Source organism: Danio aesculapii, chromosome 6 (genome assembly GCF_903798145.1).
Source record: "Danio aesculapii chromosome 6, fDanAes4.1, whole genome shotgun sequence".
NCBI lineage: Eukaryota > Metazoa > Chordata > Actinopteri > Cypriniformes > Danionidae > Danio > Danio aesculapii.
In genome coordinates, this window is record NC_079440.1 from 19,425,243 (window position 1) to 19,449,408 (window position 24,166).

Genomic DNA, 24,166 nt, shown 5'->3' on the forward strand with positions numbered 1-24,166 from the left:
GTGCAGAAACGAAGTAATAATGTTAAAATCTTAATGGTTATAGACAGACTTTACAGCATACAGTTGCAATCAGAATTAATAAACCCCCTGAATTATTAGCCCCCCTGTTTATTTTTTCGCCCAATTTCTGTTTATTGGAGAAGATTTTTTCAACACATTTTTAAACATAATAGTTCTAATAACTCATTTCTTACAACTGATTTCTTTTATCTTTTGCCATGATGACAGTAAATAATGTTTTAATAGATATTTTTAGACATTTCTATACAGCTTAAAGTGACATTTAAAGGCTTAACTAGTTTAACTAGGCAGGATAGGGTAACTAGGCAATTATTGTATAACGATGGTTGGTTCTGTAGACTATCAAAAAATATTTAGCTTAAAGGGGCTAATAATTTTGACCTTAAAATGGTTTAAAAAAAAATTTAAACTGCTTTTATTCTAGCCCAAATAAAACAAATAAGACTTTCCCCTGAAGAAAAAATATTGTCAGACGTACTGTGCTCTGTTTCTGCTTCCTTGCTCTGTTAAACATCATTTGGGAAATATTTTAAAAAAGAAAGAAAAAAAATCAAAGGGGGTTTGACAATTCTGATTGAAACTGTATGATAGAAAATTATTAAAAGAGCTATATTCTAAATATAGGCTTCCTGGCACTGGTCAGGGCCCCCTAATTCTCCAGGGCCCTAAGCGACTGCTTACCTCGCTTATTGGTCAAGTCCGCCTCAGCTTCTGGGTTTTGTGCGAGACATAATCCTCACAAGTAAATCTCAAATGATTCCTTACTCTTGTTACAGTATTATTTGCACATAAGAAAATGATTTACCATGATAAAAATCATAATTTTATTTATTTAGAAAAAAAGACTAAGACGACTACTAGTACTAACTGTATAGACTAAAACCACAATATATTGCATGAAAAATGCTTGTTATGTACACTATTTTCTTTAATATATTAAAACCCAGAAAAACATATAATGACATAACGATAACACCTTTTCATAACCTACCACCCACAATAAATCCTGCTTTAAAATGACAGCAGTGCATGTATTATGGCTTACAGTTTTCTGAGATTTATGGGAGCTTATTCACAGGTGAATGTGTTCACTTATGATTATTAATAACACTCACCACACAGGAGGCTTCATACTGCTTCCCTAACTTCGGTCGTAAAAACGCACTGAAACAGATACACCATTCATTTAGATACAAATATGATTAAAACTGAAGTAAACCAACCACAACAACAGCCATAATCGAGCCTGCAAATGACAATCAGGTTTTTAACTGGAATTGAATTATGACGAGCTCTGGGTAAAGCACCGACACCACCATTGCTCTATGAAGGTGAGATTTTTCGACACAGTATTTCACAAAATTTGTTTTACGTCTCATAATTAGACACAAGGTGCGGCGGTGTATGAAAAGATGACGCACCGTCCGCAACAGAAATCCATTCAGACACCGGTATGAGAGAAGCATACGAATGAGCCAGGCTCTGCGGGAACCGTACAGCACAGAAACACACTGATCACTCGCGGAAAACACCTGTTATGCCACGACTAAACCACTGACCTGGTCTGTCTCCACAGGAAGGTTTGGATCGGGAACGGGATCCCACGGCAGTTTTCCTGGTCACTGTCATCCAGGCTCTTTCTTTTCACCATTTTTGACTTGCTGGATTCGCGGGCGCAGACGGTCTGCTCAGAGATGGGTTTGATTCACGGCATCACCGTCATATTTCTTTTTTACATCGGAGTGTAAAATGGCTGCAGGTGTTGACTTGTGTCAACACCACTCCGCGGAGCAGCACCGAAACACCGAGTCCACTTGTCAATTAGGAGACACCGGTTTGAAGACACGGCTTGAAATACGTAATCAATAAGATGGAGCGATGCACGGACCCCCTCTGGGTCTTAAAAGCTCGAGATTCGCTTGTATTTTCGGGTAATAGTTTTTTCACTGCACGTAATAAGCTAAACAAACTGGATTACACTGTACAAATAAGTTGTGAATGAATCGTTTTTTTGAGTACGTTTAAAGAAATATTAAACTATTTGTGTCATTCTAGCACAAAATAAAAATCTCAGTTTCTCTGGATGCACTATTTAGGTGTAGCCTAATGTAGGTGTTTGAGTAAAATTGTGTTTTTTTTTCTCCAAAATCAATGGATGAAAATTAAATAATAATAATAATAATAATAATAATAATAATAATAATAAATCAATAAATATACATTTTTACCAATAATGGTTAATTCGACAAAAACAACACATTTTCTCTCTCATACACACTAGGCATGTGCAGATGTAAAATTCAGACTGTGTGATAAACTTGGATGACGATATAACAGTTCCACAGTATCACATTGTGATTACTGCTCTTGTGTTCTTTTTAAATACCTATGTAAAAAACAACAACTTCTATAAACATTTCTTTGAAATTTAAAATACTAATGCTGTCATTTAGAGCATTACTATTTATTTTTATATTTTGAAAATTATTATTTGTCAGAATATCCTTTTTTATTTTTGTGATTAAAAATGAGGATTATACCAAATATTGATTTCTTAACGCTTCTTAAATAAAAACACAGGTATTTTGTTGTAAAAATAAACACAACATATGACCAATAATAATATAAAATAAAAACGAATAGGAAGTTCTCAAAACATAGCTCCTTTTTGCTATTTTATGCAAAGGAAAGAAGAACAAGAAAATTCTAGCCATTTTACTCAGTAACATGACTATAAAATGTCAGTCACAAGAAACTGAGAATTGTCAAATGGTCTCTTAACTTCCTCTCTTAAAAGCATTTTAATCACTTGAAATTTTCAGTACCTCTGGATGTATAAAATGTAATTATGTTTGAGTGACCAAATTACCCCTAAAGATAAAATCTTTCAAAAATACAAACAACAAAACCTAACCTTGTCATTAAGAGCAAGAAAAAAAAAAGACAATTGGTCTAAATAACAAATGAATGCCTTTAATGTGATTAACTATCTGGTTTATATCTTCAAACAGTGTTTTCTTAAATCCTCCGGATTAAATAATCGATAATCTGTCAATTAAAATGGATATTATTTTCTGAAAGCATTGTTTTGTTATTGTGAAGTTAATAAAAAGAACAATTACATACACAGTCAACACTACTGTCAGGTAAATCCCGAACAAAGACAAGGTGAATTGTGATTTTAAAACTCTTTTGTGTTGTATGGCCGCTATAGTCTATATGCATAGTGTACTATAATCTATAGGCTATACAATGTGGAAATTATAGTGTTCATGAATATATTACTGTGTATCACTTTAATACCTACACATCAGATGTGAATCCAAAATAAGAGAATTACATGTGGTATATTTACATTCATCTGATTTTGAAAACAACATACAACGCTTGTATTAAATCACAGATTTTCCCACATACACATCTCGACCTGGTCACTAAATCCATAGCCACTGGATATAATGTTCTTTCAGAATGGAAGACTAATAAAATGGAATAATCACAATTAACAGTCATTTGATATAATTTCCTTGAAATTCAGATGAATTTCTTAAACTGTGATTCTATTTTTGATTTTGTCTGCCATTATTCATCAGTGTTGTCAAAATGATATAATACCTAGTATTTCACAATATTGACAAAAACATGTAATACATTTTTATTATGTAACCTGCAACGATTGGGTGATTCAAAACTTCTTGTTCCATTTATGGAACAACAGAAATTTAGATTTTATTTTTGCACTAATTCAAGGTGTGCAATTTAAATAATGACTAATATTTTTTGACTACATGTACTTACTATATGGTTAGGATTAGTTGCATGTAATTATAATTGTCATTTTAGTGTTACAAATAATATGCTATTATTTATCAATCATCATTACACTTCTGCAGGTAAGTCTTTATTCTATATAAACAAAATCTAATGTTTCTATTTACACTACCTGACAAAGGTCTTGTGGTCGATCTAAGTTGTACTGTATGAGCAACAAATAATAACTTGACTTCTAGTTGATCATTTGGAAAAGTGGCAGAAGGTAGCTTTTTTTCTGATGAATCATCTGTTGAACTGCATCCCAATAATCACAAATACTGCAGAAGACCTATTCGAACCCACATGGACCCAAGTTTGGTGAAGAAAAAATCTGCAGAATGGATGGCAGCATCAACAGCCTGAGGTAACAAGACATTTGTGCTGCCCATTACAATACAAACCACAGGAGAGGGCAAATTCTTCAGCAGGATAGCACTCCTTCTCATACTTCAGCCTCCACATCAAAGTTCCTGAAAGCAAAGAAGGTCAAAGTGCTCCAGGATTGGCCAGCCCAGTCATCAGACATGAACATTATTGAGCATGTCTGGGGTAAGATGAAAGAGGAAGCACTGAAGATGAATCCAAAGAATCTTGTTGTACTCTGGGAGTCCTGCAAGAACGCTTTCTTTTCCATTCCAGAGGCTTTTATTAATAAGTTATCTGAGTCACTGCAGAGATGTATGATGCAGTCCTCCAAGCTTATTGAGCCATACACAATATTAATTATTTTTTCCACTGCACCATGACTTTATATTCTATACTGTACATTATTTCTGTTAAAGAACAAGACTTTTGTCTAAGCAAAATCAGACCTTACTGTCCTAATTAAATAATTAATAATCAAGGCAATCTAGAGGCCTTTGCCTTTCATATAAGCCACTTCTGATACCAAATGATGAACTAGAAGTCAAGTTATTATTTGTTGTTCCTAAAACTTTGATAGGCGATAAGACTTTTTTCAGGTAGTGTATATATTGTAATGCATGGGATTTATTTCACTTAATTATTACGTATTATTGAACTTACAATTGTGTTCTTTCCTATAAATATTGGGTTTTGTCTAGAGTATGCAGAACAAGATGGTAAAATAATGTCTGTTCATTATATTTCATCATGTACAACTTGTATTTAAACATTACAGAATGTTTCAGTGCTGCAGTAAGCTTAGATGATAACTTCAAGTGGGTTTCTCAGAGCAAGGAAATATATTTGCTCTCGATTCCTACTTATTGTAAATGAAAAAAAAAAAGATACAATCTGACAAACATACTGCAATTTTGAGGATTTCACAGTCACAATAAAGAGTAAATTCCAATTTAATAAATTCCAAAACACTTTATTATCAATGCTCTCTAGGACCTTATACATTATCACATTTTGATGCTTTAATGCAGTGGAATGAATATGTCCTGAACCCATCAAATGGTAGCAGCAGGTCAATTACTTCAAAGGTACTGAAACTGTGAGCTCCAGGTTGTCTTACATGGTATATAAACAAATTAGGGAAGCCAAACATCATAAAAAAATGAATCTGATGAAACAGTATTAATGTATATTAAACAAACCTCTAGTTTAAAACGCATGTGTTTAAGTTTGTAAAATAAAAAAAGAATTCTACAATTTATTCATTATTTTAATTGGGATTTTATTGAGGGTTAATAAAAATCTATTAATTAATGACGCTACTGGAATTATCAAACAATAAATTAGTTGGGCAATTACTTTTTTTTATACTACTGAAAAACAAAAAAACGCACACGCAATTGTATTCTTGAAAATCAGTCATCCTCCCTGAGCAAACTCTCACAAACTAAAATAGATCTCTGAGCCACTTTCACATGCGAGGGACTGTATTATAGGGATCTGTGTGACCAGTACACCACAGTAAAAAAACAAAACAAAAAAAACAAACTGGAGTCATCTGAGAATCAGCAATAAATATACGGTCCAAAAAAAAAAAGAAAAGAAAACCATGGCGACCTATGTGAGGTTGATTTGTTAAGATTTTGTGACCAGACCAACATAATGACGCTGGATGTTTGTGAGATCTGAATGCAGTGATTAGCTTTGTGATACTGGAGTCTCATGTACGCCTCGTCTTCGGCCGTTTTGATGGACGTTTGGCTTCATCCACAGGAAGCCCATCGCTGCTTGCCTGAGTGAGTCCTCGAACACCCTGGATCTGACTGACCAGCTGCAGAAGAAGAGGAATCACCTGGGAAAGACACATTATTATTATTTATATGAAGTTGTAGGATGGCAACAGTTGTAAATTTCAAGCTTCTTGAAAAAAAAAGCAGCAAGTACCCGCTCATGGTTATAAACAGCGAGCAATAGCAGCAATGTCAAAGGAAGGGCGATGAAAGACCCCTGGGCAACATCTTGGTCTGGTATTTTCCTCTGTGGACAGCCAAAAAGATAGACAGAAATTAGTAATGAGTGATGCATCAAATATCAATATTGGCATTATAAAGCTAGCAAGTTTATACAGCATTCATTCATTTTCTTTCGGCTTAGTCCCTTTATTAATCAGGGGTTGCCACCATGGAATGAACCGCCAACTTATCCAGCATACGTTTTACGCAGCGGATGCCGTTCCAGCAGCAACCCATCACTGGGAAACACCCATACACTCCCATTCACACACATACAGTACAAAAAAATTTTGCTTACTCAATTCACCTACAGCGCATGTCTCTGGACTTGTGGGGGAAACCGAAGCAACCGGAGGAAACCCATGCCAACACGGGGAGAACATGCAAAGTCCACACAGAAATGCCAACTGACCCAGCTGAGGCTTGAACCATGCGACTTTCTTGCTGTGAGACGACAGCGCTACCCACTGTGCCACCGCACTGCCCCATTTTAACAGCATTTCCTATTCTTTTTTTTCTTCTTGGGAAAGGCTCATTTCTTTTAGTTTGGTTGTTGTGTTTATTAAAATTTGGTTGTTCTGCATTCTTTTTTCAATATTATTAGAATTATGATTTTTTTGTAAATATTTACTGGCTACAGTGTAAACCACTGGTGTCCAATGACTTGTCCAATTAGGCTAACTTGCTTGGTTAACCCAATTAACCTAGTTACATCTTTAAATTGTACTTTAGACTGAATAGTAGTATCTTACAAAATAACTTGGAAAAAAATATGTTTCAGCCACAATTCATGTTATTAAAAAATCATTCTCTAACACTAATAGCTTAATAAATTACCAATTAACAGTTTAGTTAGTTAATAAGGTTTAGGTTTTGGGTAGGATTTGGCATGCACAATAAGAGCATACTTAACTACTATTATTAAATTAATATCTTAACAATAGGCCTTTAATAAGCCAGTAGTTATTAGCATGATTTGTGACCTAAACTAAAGTGTTACCAAAATTAGCTACTAGATTGTAAATTAGTTTATTTAAAAAAAAAGTGCTGAAAAAACAGGATTTGGGAAATATTTGAAACATAATAAAAAGTTCACATATAGGCTACAAATTTAGCCTGTATCTAAGCAGGTTAAACTATTATAAAAAAGGTTAGAAAAATGCAACATAGAAAAACTGCTTGCTTGCCATAAAGCTGTACTACCCTTCTCTTGTTTTTATGCTTATAGACCACCTTTTTAGCTGTGACTTAATTATTTTATTTATTTATTTATTTTTATTTAGCAAAAAGGGAGAATATACAAAAAATCACAGTACATTATAAAGAAAATGAAAAATTTTTTTTTGAAAAAAGAAACAACAAAAAAGAACAAGAATTATATAAAAGATTGTATAAGTTACAAATTTCAGTTGTTTTTAGTTAGAAACAGTTTCAAAGTAATACTGCATTTCAGTAAGCAAAATATACAAAAAAAGGGTTTTGGTTTGAAAATTAACATTTATGTATGTAAAATTTTGTTAATGACTATTTTATAATGACTATTTTATGACTATTTTAGTTACTATTGACAGTTTTTACGTGACGTCACAACATTAGGAACATTAGGAAAATGACCTCCCCCTGGCAGGCAAAGCAGCGCTGTCTCCTGTCGCGAACTGAGTGATTATTGCCCAATCCCAATCTAAAGTACCTATAACTGTCTTTGATTTTATAGTTGTTGTTTTTTTACAGTTTCTATTCTAATTTGCTGTTAAGTGCGGTTATAAAGTATAATTGAAAATACTAAGTAAAAGTAGCAAAAAGTAAAAGTAAAAGTTTCTCCTACAAGCAAATATTAATTTATTCATTCATTTTTTTTTCGGCTTAGTCCCTTCATAATCCGGGGTCGCCACAGCGGAATGAACCGCCAACTTATCCAGCACATGTTTTACGCAGTGGATGCCCTTCCAGCTGTAACCCATCTCTGGGAAACATCCATACACACTCATTCACACACATACACTACGGACAATTTAGCCTACCCAATTCACCAGTACCGTATTTATATTTACACAAACACGGGGAGAACATGCAAACTCCACACAGAAATGCCAACTGACCCAGCCGAGGCTCGAATCAGCGACCTTCTTGCTGTGAGGCGACAGCACTACCTACTGCGTCACCGCGTCGCCCATAAGCAAATATTATTCCAAGCAAAACAAATAAAATTATAATCAAACATACCAGAAACAAATTTTCTTTACTGCTGTCACCTATAACTGAAACACTGAGAAGGATTCCCCATTACATAAGATAGACATGTAAACATCGCTGAGATCTGGCAGAGACCTGATGGTTTTAACTGACCAAAAAAATGACGGTTGCAGATAAATTTGGGTTACATTTTGTGTCTCTATTTTTGTTGTTGATATGTGATCCATATATTTGTAGCCCGAAACAGAAGGAAATGTGACCAGCTTGTGCTCCGTTTCTATGGAGATCCCAGTGTAAGGTGCCGTTACGGGCCATTGTTTTACCCTCTGGGTCTTCGTACAGGTCACATGACTGAACACTGTCAATTCTATTAACTCCCTTCCAACACTAATGTAATTACATGCAGAATTTGAGCAAAACACATTTCAAAAGCTTTTAAGTAAACAGCAAACATATCTATCAAGCACCTGAATGGACAAGCGGTGTTCAACTATATGTGGTGTTGGGTTATTTACTTCAGCAATTACTAAGTAATGACTTTTTTGATTACTTCATTAAAATGGTATTTAAATAGTTACTATGACTAAAATTACTATGTATTAAAAGTAACTCAATTGCTCAATAAGTGATTTCATTACTTTACTAAATACTATTTAAAATAATACTAAATAAATCTAAATGTATATACAATAAATGTTCAAAAATGGTTAACTGCCTGGATAAATATAACCTTCTTTAGCTGAAAAATAGAATAATTCTGCAAAATATTTGCATTTTATTACTCTGTTTGAATTGTTTATCATTTATTTAAAGCATTTAAGGCAAGTACATTATAAGTGTAATTTAATTACATAAAAATGACATTAGAATAATTATAGAAGAATCATGACTGTTGAAAGTTTAGTTTTGAATCACAAGAATACATTACATTAACATTTATATTCTCACAAAAGTCTGTGTAATTACAAAATTAATAATGTTTTCCACTATCCTCAAGTTGGTTTTAAATATACTGCACACAATGGCGCACACACACACTCGCACACGCACACGCACACACACATGCACACGCACACACACACACACACACACACACACACACACACACACACACTGACAGCACAAAAAGTGTGACAGTCTAAGTAACTACCATATAATCTTTTTCTAGTCATTTGTTTATTTGTTTGACTTAATATGAACTAATTGATAACTAATAACTAATATTAACTTAATGAGACTGGTGAGCCCAATGTTTACAGCACAATTCTATTCTTGGTTTAATTTTAATTTAGAAATTATAGATCAGCCATGGCTTGTGTGTATTAATTTTTAATGTACATGGATGCCGTTACTGTTTTTGCCGAAAAGTAATCTAATTACATTAGTTACACTGGCTATATTACACCCAACACCAACTATAATCTTATACACTTTGACACTGTACAGTATGTAAAGCATTCTCCCGTTCAGGACAACTCAATTGGAGAACTGTGCTTTATTTGTTTTGTCCAAAGAAACAAAACAAAACAACTGCAGATGCTTCCCATGTACAAAGTACATTACTATATAACATACAAGTAATAAACAAATAATAATAATAAAAAAACTATGTAATAGAAGTAATTTGAGATAAATAATAATTGTAGTCAAGCAATATATTTACATAAATCTTATAGGAAAACAAAGAAAGAACTGTGTGCTTTGTGTGAACAGGTTCTTACCTTAGGGTTAAAGGTTAGTGTTACATGTTTGTGGTAACCAGAGGATGTGAAGGAGACCTGTGGCAGTTTGAAGTCATACTGGGATCGAGAGAGGGAGGTGTCCAGCATCAGCACATAGCTCTAAAGAAGACAATAAATTTAAACTTATTTAAAGTGTTAAGGTTGGTGAACTTTTTTTATTAGAGGTCTTTCGGTTCAGTTTGCATGTTGTGTACGAAAAAAATATAACGTTGTTTAAAGTCCTGCATAACATACAGAAGCTAATCTGAATCTTCTAGTCTTATATGCCTTCATTGTAATGAACCAATATAATTTTTAAACTGACATAGACAATAAGTGTAACTGTTTTGACATTGCTGTATAGTAGCACTGATCGATTTTTGAAAAAAGTAAATAAAAAAAAAAGGTCAATATTACTTAACATGATTATAAGTGGGCCTTGTGACAAAATTTTTTTTTTTTCAAAGTTTTTAAAAATGTGAAGTTTCTTATTTAATAATCAAACAGCAAAACATTTTAGCATGTATTTGTGCATTTAGGTTCAGAATTTGAGCTAAAAAATATATATTTTATTGTACATGTCTGTGTTCCGTTCCATTTTTGATTGCTTTTAACTCATAAGTAAATCCAAAACACTTGAATAAATCAAGCATGTCCCATTTTCCAAAATTCACATTACATTATTTTACAGATTTTCAAATGCAGCTGGGCTTATTGAAGGAACAAAGTTAGTTATGACATTAAATAAATATTACTGGACATCGCATATCGCATGTTTTAATTCAGTCAATGTTTCATCGGCAGACAAATGCCGTTACATCAATTATTACCAGTTTTCAATCATTAAGAAGTGGTTTGCTATTATCCGTAATAAATAATTTTTTACGATTTGTGTTAAAAAAAATACATTTTGCTTTTTATGATACTGCGATGATTACAAAGTTCACAATAACAGAATTAATTTGAAATACAATGTTCTGCAACATGATGTGGTACTATATCAAGCAGCACAGTTTTCAATAATGATAATATTCATAAATGTTTCTTGCACACCAAATCAGCACATTAGAATAATTACAGAAGAATCATGACTGTTGAAAGTTTTGTTTTGAATCACAATACATTACATTAACATGTTATGTGCTTGTGTGTATTCATTTTTAATGTACATGGATGCCGTAAAGGTGTCAGAAAGTTTACCCTGGTAAAAGATAGGTGCCGTAAAACCAATCTGCTGCAACTGATGACATTGCTGTTTGTTAATCTAATGTAAATCACATCAGGGGTCACAATACAATGAAAAAATAAATAAAAATAAAACTATCTGAAAGGCTGATGGTTTTTTATTTGCATGTTGTCATTTTTTTAATGTATATTATTTTTAACTTTGTATGTTATGGATAAAATATGATGATTCCAATAGTTAATCAAATTTAATAGATTTTTGAAACTCATCTTGCAACCCACCCCCCTCACTTTGAGAACCACTGGTATAGATGTTGGTACAAATGTAATTAATATAGCTCTACCTCTCCGTCACGTGGCAGAGGTTGAAAGTGGAAGAAAAGGGACTGGCCAAGAGACACACTCTGGAAGGGATTGTCAAGATTATCACTTTTGTAGAGCTTCACCTTTGAGGAGAGAAACAACAATGATGTCAAGCTTCCATCAAAAATAACATTAAAACAGTATTCAAGTCAAGAGTTCAGATGCAAAAACCTCTGAAAGCTCCATCTGAAATGTTTATCGATATGTAGCATTTTTCTCATGTTTATGTTCAGTTATTTAACTTTTTTAAGGCAATAAAAGTGAAATTACAGAACCTACACACAGAAGCCTGAGGAAAATACTTAGTTTAGACGAAAATTTAAGATGAAACTTAGAGGTATTTGCATCTCAATTCTTCAAGTTGACTTACCCAGAGAGTGGGAAGATGCTCAGGGGAAGTGATGACATTTCCACTCAGATCAAACTGATTGATCTGTCTAAAGGCGATTATGTTGATTCCATCAATATCAGTGTTGCCGACCTAAAAGAATCCAAAAAATATATAAACGAGAATTATATTAAATACATATATAATGTTTGTTTATTTACTAACCATATATAACTTTTAAATCATAAATAATGTGATAAGTCCTCATGTATGCTCACCTCAATTGTCTTGTGTGGTGGCAATGCTCTCTCTATGTGATCATTTCCCTCTCCTCTCAGTTGAATGTTGTAGTTACAACCAGGCTGGAAATGAACATTAGAAGGCAACATTTGTTTACAATTTTAAAATGGCGAGGTTTTGGATTGGTACATTTTTAACCTTTTTTTCTTTAAAAGAACTTTTTCTGCTCACCAAGACTGCACTTATTTGATTAAAATACAGTAAATTGTGAAACAATACAAAAATAAAAAACAGTTTTCTTATTGAATGCAGTTTAAAAGTCATCATTTTACTTTCTTCACTGGTATGATCTTTCAGAAATCATCCTAAAATTATGTACTGCTGCTAAAGAAACATGTATTATTATTAATATCATGGAGAAAACTGTTCATATTCATGTGGAAGTTGCAAAAATATGAAAGTTAAGCTTACTTTGCTTGGTCACACTTTACAATAATGTTGCATTAGTTAATTCATTTATTAACATTAACTAATAATGAACAACAGCATGTATTAAATCATAGTTAATCATTTACTAATGCATTATTAAAATACAAATTCATGCATTAGCTAATGCACAATGAGTTAATATGAACAATGGACAACTTTATTTCCATTGGTAACAAAGATGAATGAATACTGTAATAAATGTACTGTTCACCGTTCTTTCGAGCAAGTAAACACATTCACCAACATGAACTAATACATCCTTATTGTAAAGTGTTACTTTATTCGTCAAGAACATTAAAAAAAAAAGCATTAGACATTTACAAATGTAACAAAAAAATGTAATTCTGTTATTTTGATAAAAACTCTGAAACATGAAAAATGTTTCAACATATAGAGTTCTAAAAATCATTATTAAAGATCGAGTATTAATAATAATTGATTTTAAAAGAACAGCAAATCAGCATATTATAATGATTTCTGAAGTAAGTATCATGTGTTGCTGGGGTAAATTCAACATTTAATTGCACATATCATATTATATTCAATTGGTATAAATTATATTAGATTTACACTGTAAAAAAATAACTAATTTCAACACAAAAAAAATAAAATAAATAATGCTACAGTAAAAATCCATAACCTAGTTAACAATACGTTTCTTTAATATATACAGCTATTTATAGTAACCATAAATTGACTTTCCTCAAATTCCCTGCATTACTGCGCTGACATTACTATGGTTCTTTGTAGTCATTTTCCCATCAGCGATGTACATTAGAGCTCTGTGTTACATCTAATATTGATAAATAATGTTCATTGCATTACTCTAATGTCATGTGTGTTACCATGATGGTGTTCAGTAGTTCTGTGAATGACACACAAGCATCTTTTATATATTAGTATGTTTCTCTGCTCGTGGGAAAAGTTGATGAGCTTTGGATCGTCATTTGACTTTCTCATCAGCACATGATAAAGTTTGTGTTGTTGTCAGTATAACAAAGGTATGATGTGCAGATGTTCATACATCAAAAAACTGCTGTACAATACATTAAATTAGTAAAATATGGTAGTTTACTGTAAAATTAAAAAAATTACCGTATTTTAAATGTAAAGGTCTGAAAACCACAGCTGACTGTACATTTTTTTTACTGTAAATTTTACGTTTTTTTTACAGTGTAGTTATATTTATTTTAAATGTATACATAATTACTGTTTATTCTGTATCTTTCATCAAACAAACGCAGCTTTGGTGAGAAGAGACTTCTTCAAAACAATCAAAAACCTAACTCTTGACCAGTAGTGTATTTTCTTGTGAAATTTTTTTCCAGTCATACTGTTCATCTGTCTCACCCGTAAGCCTCTGAGTCTAAAGCGTCCCTCTTCATCAGTAACAGTGTCTTCACTGTACATGCCACACTCGCTCTGTCCCACTGCCTCCACTGCAACACCCTGCTCCGCATCGCCACCTATTGACTGCACTGTTCCATAGCAGCTAAAAGACAGCAAAACACATAAACATAAACTGTATTTCACAATAGACAAGGTGCGTATTGAGCATTTTCAAATCTAAATCACCACTCAAAAGTTTAGAGTCAATAAGAGTTTTTTGGAAATTAATTATACATTCTTTTATTCAGTAAAGATGCATAAGATTGATCAAGTGTTACAAAGAGAAAACACTTAAAAAGAGGCAAACATGTTCTGATTCATTAATTTCTTCCTTCTCAAACTGACTCAATATTTCAGGTCTGGTCAAGTAAAGGGATACACTCCTTTAGATCTTTTGGATCTGGAAAGCAAAAATTGAAAACTGGCAATGGGAGAAACCATAAGAACAAGTTCGTTTTAGTTCTGTGTGTAACAGGCATGATTTAATACAATTTATTCATTCATTTATTACTACACGTCTAAATTAAAGCTCTCAAAGACGTTCCCCCTCTGTGTGATAGATGCAGTCAAACTTCGGCATTGCTGGTCACGTTTTGAAATTGTTCTAAAATTGTTAATTATTGGATTTTGGTTTTTCATTTAATATCAGAAGTGGTGGGAAAACAAATATATCTTAGGCCTATTTTAGCTATTTTTTGTGTCAGTGATGATGCAGAACCATCTAACAATCAACATACAGTGATTAGATTTATATCTCTTTTGGCACGTAGGTTGACTTTACTGAACTGAAAATTAAAAGATCCTCCCAGTTGCTCCACATTGATAAAAAAAAAAAGTAATGTGTTGCCTGCAACTTGAGAAGCTAAGACTTTCCCTTAAAAATAAAACTAAGAATTTCTATGTAATATGGAATCCATTTATTGAGTACTTTAGGTGGAGCGTAGTGACTTCAACTGTATGCGCGTATATATATATATATATATTTATATATATTTATATATATTTATATTTATTATTTTTTTTTTTTTATGAAATAAATAAATGCTTCTTTCAAAAAAAACGCACAAATTTGATCTTCACATCTTTGGTTTTCTTTTTGCATGCTGACCTGTAGGCTGTTTTGAAGCCAGTGATGGGAATATGCAACACTTGTCCTTCTTCTACAGTTATCATCTGTGCTGAGGGGTCAAAGCGGAATTCCTTCATCATGGGCTTGAAATAGTACTGGCCGGGACTCTGAAACGGCAAGTGGAGGAGTTATGACAGTGTTATCTACATAACTGATGCATTTATTTTCAACAAAACATGATCTCTGAACTTTTATCATAGTCAAGTCATACAAATGTTGAACATAAGAGAGCATATAACAGAATCTTTTGGGGGGAAAATAAATTATATAAATTTATGTAATCTAAATAAATCAAAACACCATAGATGCCATATGATTTTATCACTTTCCTTTTCCTTTCGTGTGTAATGTATCTCTGCATGCATACAATCAGCAACACTACAAAGCTCATAGTCGTCCTATAAAAGAGATCTATTTAGACCTCTAGACCACATGTCAAGTCCACTTCCATAATGTTATTTTCCTATTACAGAACTCAATGACTACTAGTTACCGATATTCTTAAAGTCTTACATTTTGTTAAACAAAGGAAAAAAAAAAAAAACATATTAGGATTTGGAACCAATTGAGAATGAGTAAACGCTAAGGAAAATTTCACTTTTGTCTGAAGTGATAAAAAAGGCAACACTTTAAAATAGGGTTGTAATAGATAATGCAATAAATTAACAGTGATCAACACATCTGTTGAGCCTTATGTAATCTTTGTTAAAGTTAATTAAACTTATATTAATGTGTTAACTTAATACACAACGACAATTCAGCATTGCATTTTTTTATGTGACTTGTTGATGTGTGTTAAATGTATTCATTAACAAATTTAATATACGTTTAGTTTACAAAATAGATCAAGTATGGTGGAATAAATTAGTTTTTCATTGTTAGGTCTTGTTATTTAATCCATAGACAAATGCATTAGTGTATGTGCAACTAAACATTAACAAATTAAGCTGTTAATGTAAAGTGAAACATTAGAATGAGTAAGTTTGCAAAGATCATATCATGCTGAACAAAGTCCTTGTTCACCATCAGATCATTAACTAATGCATTAACGAAGACTTTAATTCATGTTCAGTTAATGTAATTGCAGTTAAGTAATGCTTAACAAATGTGTTGTTCACTGTTAATTCATGTTAACTAAAGCCTAGTTCACACTACAGGATTTTATACATCGGCAGATCGCTGTGCTGTTCACACTGCATGACTTGATTTTGTGTCAACAGCTCAGTCAAGCTACCAAACCACAGCCAATAAAATTGAGGGAGTCGTCATCGGAAAAAGCTGAACACTATTGGCTGCTTGTGTGCAGATGACATCACTGACAGCATTTCAAGCTTATTCAAGCATTTTCAATCAGCTGAGCAGATCAATCGCTCATCTGCAAGGTTCAAGTAGATAGATACACAGAGTTTTTAAATTTTGTCATTTAATAACTCTTTGAAATAAAACTGACATATCTATAACAACCTGACGTTTCCTAAATATCTGTGTATTTCTTTCTAATGTTGTTATTTTTTTTAATTACAAACAGTAAAAAACTGAGCATTTCTACCTTTAATTACCATATTGGTCAAAATGACTGCATGCATGTCTGCTACTTTTCACTGTGACTTTAAATATGCACGCATTTTTTGCCTAGCAACTTCCTGCTAACATAAACATAACTTTCTGATCGCAAAAACATAAAATTACTTCAGGTATATCTTTAAAACAGCATATTCTATGCCGTCAAATAACTCCTGTTTGAAAGTAAAAATAAAAGCGAGGCCCAGCTCTTTGCATGTTCCAGTATCTTAATACATATTTATAGGCTGTATTACCAAAAAGATATTTTTAGGGTAATGGTGTCCTAAAATATGACGACAGACATTCAGAGCTTGATTTTAATATCTCAATAGAAGTTTTGAATGTAAATATGACGTGACAATATGACGTTTTATATGAGAACGGTCAGAATGACCAGTATGGTAATTCAAATAGTTACAGAATTCTAGATCCACTGTTAATATAGCCTACTCTCGTGTCCGTGTTTACACAGAATGAAGCGAGTGCATCAATACCCATTCTGGCCAATCACAGCCGTTTCTGTTGAGGTCCTAAGCATACGGCCATTCAGCTCATGCTGATATGCACACTCATTGGCTGCAGCTCATCACAACATCTGACCACACGTGGGGTCGAGTCGGCTGACTGCTCTGGAATATTCAGCATGCTAGATACTGGAATTCCGTCTGTGAGATGTCAGTGACGCATCAGCGAGCCTCTTTGCTGCGTTTTTTTTTCCCCCGATCTGTCGCCGAGCTCGTTAACTTCCATATCGGGTTTAAATCAGGTTAAAAATCCTGTAGTGTGAACTAGGCTTAAGTGATCAAAATTTTTTAAACATGGCCATCGAAAGTTTTAGAGCAACAAAAAAAATTAAATAAATAATAATAAAATAAAACGGTCTAGAGATTGAGAAGACTTTACCAGGTTGTTAAATGTGAGTAGTCCAGTGTCCTGAGTGAGCAAGTTTGAGCGGAAGTTTGCTCCACTGAGAGACAGCAGAACCCCAGAGAGAGGAACGCCATCCTCTGCTTTTATCTGGACAAGAAAAAAAAAATCTTGAATCTAGCGAAGCATTCAATTCCTAAAATTGAAATAACTAATCAAACGTGATAGCCCAACTTGAATTATGAGATGTTAACGTGACTGACCTCAAAAGTGACCCCTGCCAATGCAAATGCCTTGAAGTCTCCAGTCTTTCCTTCCACTGGAGTCAGGACGAAGCCTTCTTTACTGGCACTGATGTCATACTGGGAGTCACTATGTAGGGGTCCAACACTTATTTATGGATGAAAAAAAAATGAATTGTGAAATTCATTTAGAATGCTGAATTGGAGTTGCGTTTTGTGCCTTACTTAATATATTTTCCACACAATTAAAGAGCTATTAAATAAATGTATACAGTGTCACTGAACAAATGAGATACCTGTAGGCTCCATTTTCATCTGTGAGAACTGTAATGAGAGGGGTTGTTGCTTTGCTCTCCTTTATAGTGATTTCCACACCCTCTAATGTAGGAGCCACCTTCCCTGAGAGGAACAGTCCTGCCCGACCTGTAATCTCCACCAATCGACCTGGACAATTCTCTGACAGAACCAATTAGAAACTGGGTTAAAACTAGCCATTTCCTTTCAATTTTTTTTAAGAGCAAACAGGAATAGTGAGTAAAAAGGTATTCACTGTATGTTGATAATAACTGAATACACTTCTTGCCATGCAACAACAAAAATTTTGACATAGATGTACATAGTTTTTTTTAGTAGATTTAATGTAGATGACACAACACACAAGAATAAATAAAAATCTCCAGGTAAATAGGTTGTCATACTGTACTGTTTAGTTATCCCTGCTAGATAGATGAAGTAATTACTTAACTAAAGTTAACGCTACTGCAATTATATCTAGCATTTGATTGACAAAATATGTATGATTTATACTGTTATTGCAGTAAAAAAATGTTGGTCACATTTTACAATAAGGTTTCATTAGTTCATGTATTTACTAATACTAAGAACAATACTTGTACTAGGGTTGGGCAATTTGACCTAAAATCTCGATCAATTGAAGATTTTAACTCTATTACGATTAATGAACGATTATGCTATTTATTTATTTTTTTTGCCCTCATAGTTCACTGACAAGTTTTGTACAGTAAATATGCTCACATATTACAAGTGAGAGATTTTTAAATGAAGGGTGCATAACTTGATTACAAAATAACTGAAGGAAACACAAACTATATACGATAAGTATTTAGTCACTCTGTTTATATTAAAAAAAAAGTGAAAATAAATAAAATTTTGCCAAAAAAAAAACAAAATAAATTATTTTCAATGTTTTTCATATTAAAAATCTCTCTTCTTTCAAGAGTTAATGCTTAGATATTTCTTGATAATAATAGCAGGTTTGGCAAGCTGTGTTGGAGAGAACCCTGAGCTAGGAGATAATTGAGTCCAAGGCTCTCGCCGGGTCAATGAGCATGTAAGGGGGTACAAGAAGGTCTCGAAAGCTCTCCCTGGTAAAGCGGTGGATGGAGGGATTCTACAAAAAAACGAAGATAAGCGAGTAATGCTAGATGGGCTATTTATAGTAAGTTTGGAATAACCTGATTGGCTTACTAATGATTAGAAATGAGAGACAAATCATATCATGTGCTCCTCTCAAAATTAGTTTGTGAAACTTCACCAAAAAAATTTACTCTTGCATGTCCTGTAAATAATATTTTAAAAAGTGCATTTCTTGCATATTCTATAAACAAATATTTAAATGTAAATAATCATTTTAATGTAATGGATAAGATGGATAATATCTCTAGCGCAGCTTCCGATCATTGTCAGTAAATTGCAAAGTAAGGCTCAAGAGTAAGTCTGTCGTTCTACTTGACCAGAGATCAGATGTGGCTGCAAAGTGGCCACAGAAGTAGAAATCAGCCACAGCTTTTAACAGAGTGGGGTCATGTGACGCATAGGGAAAGTAATTGAAAAAAAAAATTGTTGAAAAATTAGACTGATTATAGATTTTGCCCAGTAATTGGCCAGACCTAACTTGTACAGCATTTACTCCAAACAAAAAACTGTATTATATCTAGCATGTTTTCAGTTGTGTAGCAAGCAAAGCTAGTCACAATGTGCAATATTCCATGCATGCAAGCATCGCTGGTCTCACTCTCTCACGCGCTATGTCCTAAAGCGACTACTGTATGCCTAATGCTTGGCCGGCAGCATGCAGAAATTACACTTATTACTAAGCTATACTTGCACGCTATTTCAGACTAGATAGCTGAAACAATATAGGGAGCGCATCACAGGTTTTCATTGTTCAAAAATGAACCAATGTAAATATAAAACCAATTTCACCTCAGGAAAGCAGGCTACGCGGAATAGCGCTATTTACTTATGTTTTGTTGTTAAAACTTAATAAAAATCTACATTATCGATGCTGTAAAAGGTCCCTTATGAAATTGAAAATAGCCAATCTTTTGGCAGAAGATTTTAGTGGCTGAACACCACTTTCATGCATATAGCCCATTCATAAACAACACAATATACATGAGCTTTGCGTGACTAAAACAGTTTTAAAACATAACATGACCTGTCTAAATGAAACACTTCAGCCATGGTGTCATCACAGGGTATAAGCAGGAATCCTAAAGGTAATTTCAATACCTTTTTATGAGTTTTTAAAGACCTTCTCAGAATATTTTAGATCCTCATCACCATTTCAAGTTCTAATCAGTATCAAACATTTAACTTAATAAACAGTTGTTAATAAACAGTTGTAGTTAAATAAATAACTGAAGCGCAACCATGCAACAGAACTCAGATAAGCTCATAAGAAACAAAGCTGGAAATAATAAATAACGCTGTTGTTTTCAGCAACAGGCTTCAGACACTGTTTAAACTCATCCTTCTCCAACTAGGAGAACGCAAAATTACATTTTCCCATTTTCCTGTCTGTTTTGCTCTATGGTTTCACTACATGTGGTGGAGAGCGCCACATCACCTTCCCACATTTGTCGCAAATTACGTGACATCACCCGGACGGAGGAGCTTGGCGGTATGCACCCCGGCACGAACCAATTGAGTGGATCGAGCACGCTGTTGTTAATATTAGGAGCAAAATAAATATATTTATGCTTTTTTGGAGTCAAACACTTTAGACAATACTTAAACAAAATTTAAGACCTCATAAAAACACAATTAAGACTTTTTTTATACCTTTTAAGGGCCTTCATTTTCTCATAATTGATTTATCAACTTTTAATACTTTTTAAGACCCCGCAGACACCCTGCATCCTTCCTCCAGCGTGCAAAAGTAATGGATTTAGGATTGTAAAAAGTTTTGATTGAGCATTTGTTTTTACCACTCTCTCGTGTGCATGTCATGAACGTGTCGTGCGTGTACGTGCAAATGGCGGATCTGCGTAAATGGGTGCACAGATGTATAAATCTACATTTGCTGACAGACAGTTTGGGCTACTTATCAGAATCTGCCTGATAAATTATAATTGGATGAACATTTTTTTGTCTAATGCCTTACCCAGAATGTAATAATACATATAAATACATTTAGATAATTTAGTTTAATTTTTACTATTGGAATAAGAAGACACTTTCAACCAGCACAACAAAAATGTTTCTGAAGACAAATCACCTACTGCACCTTTAACATGAACTAACAATGAAGAACTGCGTTTTCATTAATATTAACTAACTTGAACAAATACTGTCCCAAATGTATTGTTTATTGTTTGTTCAAGTTAGTAAATGTATTAACTAACATTAACCAATACGACCTCATTGTTAAGTGTTACTAAAATGTTCAATTTATACAGAATTGGCTTTGCCTTATCTTCTGTGGTCTTTTGTTTAAAACTAGAATTGAGGAAGAAGAAACAATGGTCTTAACTTAAAAAGCTCAAAGTATGTAATTTCTATTTACTGAACTCTTAATATTCAACTATGCCTAGCTATACATAGTTCCTATTCTGTGGCACACTTAAATCTAGGCCAAAAATAATTAAGGTAGATCTACGGGCAAAAAAGTATACATCCTGGAACTAGCAATGTGTACTGTACTGTTGAAGCTGACAGCATTCATTAAGTCCTTTAAAAAGCCTTTAAAAAAAAGTTTGCACTCTCACCACCAGTGATAGTAGCCTCTACTTCAGGAGGGTAAAACAGAAATTCTTTAGATGAAGGTGTGACAGTGATCTTCTCCCCAGCCCTGAAACAACCCAAACCAATATATAAAATTAAGATTATAAAAAGTAACAAATTTGTACAATTCTACAACATTACATGAAAACAAAAAAAGACGACAAGCTTTCTCATAATCCTACCGTGCCCAATAGGAGAACTCATAGTGAAAAGGCTCATGAAGTTGCTCTGGTTTCTCTTCCACAGGGGGGCTCTTCTCATCGCCAGCTTCTCCCCTCTCCTTCTTACGGGCAGCTATTTCCAAAAGCTGCTGCTCCCTTCGCTGCTCCTCATTTGAGCGTAGGGGTCCTAGAACCAAAGCAGGCTCACTCTCAATAGAGGATCTGCCAAAAGAACACCAAGAAAAGTTATTTACAATGTTAATGCGAAGGATTCTTATTAAGAATCAAACTTGCTAGTAAATTTAAAAACTAGCTGATATTATTAAGTGTGGAACTCCTCATATGCATACATAAGCATGAGCACACAATGGCGAGAGTGATACTACATCCATCAAAGCACCTTACACATAATAAGGAAGTCACTGCATAGGACTTGCTGGAGAATAGCTCCAAAGAAGTGTGCTTTTCATTGTAAAGTGGAGTTGACCTTGTTCAGCCACAGTTAATTTAAGCCTTTCATATGAAAGTTTTAAATACTACAGCTGACCCCCCTGTTTGAGTTTTGTTTAATGTAGGGATGCACTTATCCCAATACGTGGATCAGATATCGGTTCGATACCGCATATTTTTGCTGGATCAGGTATCGGCCAGCTGCTACTGATCCAAATCCGATCTTGCGCATGCGCTATATTCTGTTTAATCTATAAGCCAACAATAGCCACGAAGGTAGCCGAACACGAAAAACTTTCTCCAAGACTAATTGTTCCTGTAAATATAAGTAATCAGTGGAGAAATGCATTTAGTTGTGCATTAAATGGCTTAATTTTGACCTGCAACATGGAGATCATTGCTATTTCTAAATCATGTTGCGGTGTGTCTATTAGATCAGCAGATAGCATTCGCAACACTGGAGTAGAGGGTTATTACCTGCTCTTCACACACAAAATAGGCCTACCTGAAACCATAAAAGGCTCAGTGATACATTGGGCAGATCCTCAACGCACTGATTTCATTCTTCCGACTGAGGTTATTCTTCCGAGTGGAATACTTTAAGTGGTGTGAATAGCCTGGCTCATTGTGGTCAAAGTAGTTGATTAAATTAATAACAGTGAAAACTGGCGATCTGGCGCATATGAATTATCATTAACAGAAAATTATTTAGCCTAATATAGGCTACTCTGAAACTTATATAAATAATATAATATATGAAAATATTATATTATTAACATTTTATTTAACAGACCAGTTTGTCAGATTGTGCACTGAAGCATATAAAGCCTAGTCCACACTACAGGATTTTAAGCCTGATTTGAGCCCGATTTGGAAGTTAACGAGCTCGCCGACAGATCGGGCTGTGATCGGGAAGAAATCTGCGGGTGCAAGGCACTCTACAGTCTTTATGTGTGAACTACTGAACAACGCATCAAAGAGGCTCGCTGAGGCGTCGCCAACACCTCGCAAACGGAATTCCAATATCTAGCATTCTGAATATTCCAGAGCAGTCGGCCAACTTGACCCCACGTGCGGTCAGATGTAGTGACGAGCTGCAGCCAATGAGAGTGCATATCAGCATGAGCTGAATGGCCGTATGCTCAGGACCTCAACAGAAACGGCTGTGATTGGCTAGAATGGGCATCAATGCACTCGCTTCATTCTGCGTTAACACGGACAGGAGAGTAACATTAACAGGGGAACTAGAATTCTGTAACTATTAGAATTACCATACTGGTCATTCTGACCATTCTCATATAAAATGCCATATTGGCACGTCATATTTACATTCAAAGCTTCTATTGAGATATTAAAATTAAGCTCTGAATGTCTGTCATCATATTTGGTGACACCATTACGCTAAAAATATTATATTTTTTGGTAATACAGCCTATAAAAATATAGTTAAGAAACTAGAACATGCAGGGCCTCGCTTTCATTTTCACTTTCAAACAGGAGCTATTTCCCGGCACAGAATATGCTATTTAAAGTCACAGTGAAAAGTAGCAGACATGCATGCAGTCATTTTGACCAATATGGTAATTAAAGGAAATGCTCAGTTCTTTA

General features: G+C 33.9%; 2 protein-coding genes across 2 annotated transcripts in view; both read right to left on the reverse strand.

Moving 5' to 3' along the window:
* The window catches only part of LOC130230614 (protein unc-80 homolog), a 116,043-nt gene extending 114,174 nt beyond the window's left edge, over positions 1-1,869 (reverse strand). The window contains exons 1-2 of the mRNA XM_056459727.1: positions 1,581-1,869; positions 1,137-1,185 (exon numbers count right to left, since the gene is read on the reverse strand). Coding sequence (XP_056315702.1) covers positions 1,137-1,185; positions 1,581-1,672 — 141 coding nt within the window. The 5' untranslated portion in view covers positions 1,673-1,869. The remainder of the gene's footprint in view (positions 1-1,136; positions 1,186-1,580) is intronic.
* A 3,280-nt stretch (positions 1,870-5,149) lies between these two features.
* The window catches only part of nomo (nodal modulator), a 39,896-nt gene continuing 20,879 nt past the window's right edge, over positions 5,150-24,166 (reverse strand). The window contains exons 19-31 of the mRNA XM_056459728.1: positions 22,130-22,330; positions 21,932-22,014; positions 18,215-18,374; positions 17,940-18,066; positions 17,713-17,826; positions 15,226-15,353; positions 14,079-14,220; positions 12,278-12,361; positions 12,042-12,152; positions 11,653-11,754; positions 10,124-10,243; positions 6,142-6,234; positions 5,150-6,049 (exon numbers count right to left, since the gene is read on the reverse strand). Coding sequence (XP_056315703.1) covers positions 5,918-6,049; positions 6,142-6,234; positions 10,124-10,243; positions 11,653-11,754; positions 12,042-12,152; positions 12,278-12,361; positions 14,079-14,220; positions 15,226-15,353; positions 17,713-17,826; positions 17,940-18,066; positions 18,215-18,374; positions 21,932-22,014; positions 22,130-22,330 — 1,597 coding nt within the window. The 3' untranslated portion in view covers positions 5,150-5,917. The remainder of the gene's footprint in view (positions 6,050-6,141; positions 6,235-10,123; positions 10,244-11,652; positions 11,755-12,041; positions 12,153-12,277; positions 12,362-14,078; positions 14,221-15,225; positions 15,354-17,712; positions 17,827-17,939; positions 18,067-18,214; positions 18,375-21,931; positions 22,015-22,129; positions 22,331-24,166) is intronic.